Here is a 2,427-nt window from a genome sequence, read left to right on the forward strand (position 1 = left end):
GAGCTAGAGGAAACAAAAATAAATTAAGATCAAACATCTTTGTCTTCCTCCACCTCTTGTCCTATATAGGCTGCACATCATTCTGGGATGCCAGGGGCAGGGAATCAGACATGTAGGCCAGCCTAGAACAATACAGTGGCCAACATGCAGGCCAGTCCTCCAATATCCCATCTCACTTGAATGAGGAAGAGTGCTGAGAAAGAGGACATGGGTAGTCTTACCTGGCAAGCTGTTATTGACAAGCTCAAAATACTGTTCCAAGGAGGTGAGGATTTTGTAACCAGCGCTGTTGATGAGTATTCGAGGCTGCATCCCTCTCTCATAAGCCTGGAGAACGGAAGTAAAGTTGGTTAGTCAATGGGAGAGGGTCTCAAAGCAGCCCATAGCTCCATAACTTGGCAGCATGGCTTCCCCTGAACACTTATCACCCTGGTTTTTGGCAGGGGTTTAATGTACTAAGGGGGTTGGTGCATGTAAGAGAGAAATTCACTGGCATGCAAAACAACTGGGCAACCAAACACCCACAACCCTTGCATGTGGGTTGTGATGGGGAGGGGAAATTGTTCTCTTGAGAGGAGCAGAATCAGATGTTTCCCTTTAGCAGAACTCAAGAGAAACGGGATGACTCCTTGTGGTGGACTCCTTGATGTGTCAGGGGGCCACACGGTGCCACTCTGGCCTCCGACAACAGTTAAGAAAGCTTACATCTTACCAGTGCAGCATTCCCCATTGGCAGGGGAGAGTCACTGCTCTGCTAGCTCAGGAGGCCTCCCTTCACAGGTGAGCAATACAAGGACACTGGGAGGAGGTTCAGAGCTTCCCCCTTCCCAGCACTGCAACCCCTGCCAGGTCACTGAAGACCTCTTGGGCACACACATGTAGGGACTGTTTTGCAATGCTAAGTGCCACTGGTGTGCAAATGTTGGTGCTGGAGAGTCCTTGACAGGACAAGGAGCTCTACTTCAGAGGTAAATTCCCTGCATCAGACAAGCCTGCAATACACTCTTCCCACCGCAAAGTGGAGAGGGAAGGGTATGAGATGTAGTGATGGCCTCACCGGCTTGTTCTCATACAGCACCAACCCATAGTTGTGCGGAACAACGCTGAAACGGTTTCGCCATTTCTTGTTCTCCTCCAAGTACTGGAAGAGGTTCCCAGAGAAGATGACGTGGTCCTCCAACGGCACCTGCCAAGAGACGGGAACAGCGTGGTGAGAGCCTGCATGCCAAAAGAGGAAGGAAGTTGGATGGTATGTTACAGAGGGGCATCTCTCTCACTCACGTTCTAGAGATAAGCGCTCAGTCTTCACTCTAGACTCATGCCGTAGGCTCCCTCCATTGACCCAACGGTATATAGGCACCCGGTCATTTGAACTGAGCAGTCTAAGGTGACCGGACATGATGCCCGTTACATCACTCCCTTGCGTGCCATTGGCTGTAGAAACGATCACGTCTTAGGCAATAGGCCACTTCAGCTTGAGGTGGTCTTTCAGCATTGAAATTAATGCTTTTCAGGTAGCCACCTCACTGGTCATAGCTCAGAATCTGGCTTCTGGCACCTATTCCTTTATGCTTAGCTCTTCTAGTATCCAGGGTGTTTATAAAGTCCTTGCGCAACTTTAAACTTTAATAACTTTGGATGTACACATGATAGAAGCAAACTGTAAATGGCAATGGAAAGCATACAGTAATCCATTCAGTTTTAACACAATACAGCTTACATTTCTAGACTTCAGCATAACATCTTTCGTGATACACTGCTCAGTCTGATTTTCCAACTCACCAACAACATTTTCCAGTTGCTGCTGAGTGATTTCATGAATTGCATTTGTGATCCTTATCCTATGCACAGCTTACATTAAAAAACTTAATGAATTATGCTTTCAAGTGCCGTGTACAGTTCGCTTCTATTATGTGTATATCCACAGTTATTAAAATTTAAAGTCGCACAAGGACTTTATAAACACCCTGTATATCATTTTCCCTTCATAAGTAAGTTGCCTTTTTTTTTAATTATGCAAGCTTCATCCTTGCTGTTTTCCCTATAGCTGGGGAACTGGAGGCAGAGAGGGCAAAGTGTCTTTCTCCAAGACCACACAGGAGGTCAGAGGCAGAGCCTGAAGCAGTCTGAAAAATGCCAGCCAAGCTAAAGAGGTCAAAGAGCACAGTGGGTATTCACATACTAATGAACTTGCATCATACACCACATTCACTCCCCCAACCCCCCCCCACAAAAACGGTATTTAATTTATTTGTGTATTGATTTGTACAAGAACTGGAGCCTCGGCTCCCATGAAGATCAGGCTATACTTGTTCAAGGCACTATACAATGCAAGAATCTAAATCTAACCTGATAAGCTTATAATTAGGGGTGCACCGATAGAGATTTTTGGGGCCGATACAGATAGCCAATTTTTAAGGAGGCATA

General features: G+C 46.3%; 1 protein-coding gene across 1 annotated transcript in view; it reads right to left on the reverse strand.

The window, feature by feature from the left end:
• FAM129B (family with sequence similarity 129 member B) overlaps positions 1 to 2,427 on the reverse strand; it is a gene marked incomplete at its 5' end in the record, with an annotated part of 116,618 nt that overhangs the window by 42,434 nt on the left and 71,757 nt on the right. The window contains 2 exons of the mRNA XM_019510286.1: positions 222 to 327; positions 1,058 to 1,186. Coding sequence (XP_019365831.1) covers positions 222 to 327; positions 1,058 to 1,186 — 235 coding nt within the window. The remainder of the gene's footprint in view (positions 1 to 221; positions 328 to 1,057; positions 1,187 to 2,427) is intronic.

The sequence above is a fragment of the Gavialis gangeticus genome, unplaced genomic scaffold, assembly GCF_001723915.1.
Source record: "Gavialis gangeticus isolate Ggan-Ray unplaced genomic scaffold, GavGan_comp1, whole genome shotgun sequence".
Taxonomy (NCBI): Eukaryota; Metazoa; Chordata; order Crocodylia; family Gavialidae; genus Gavialis; species Gavialis gangeticus.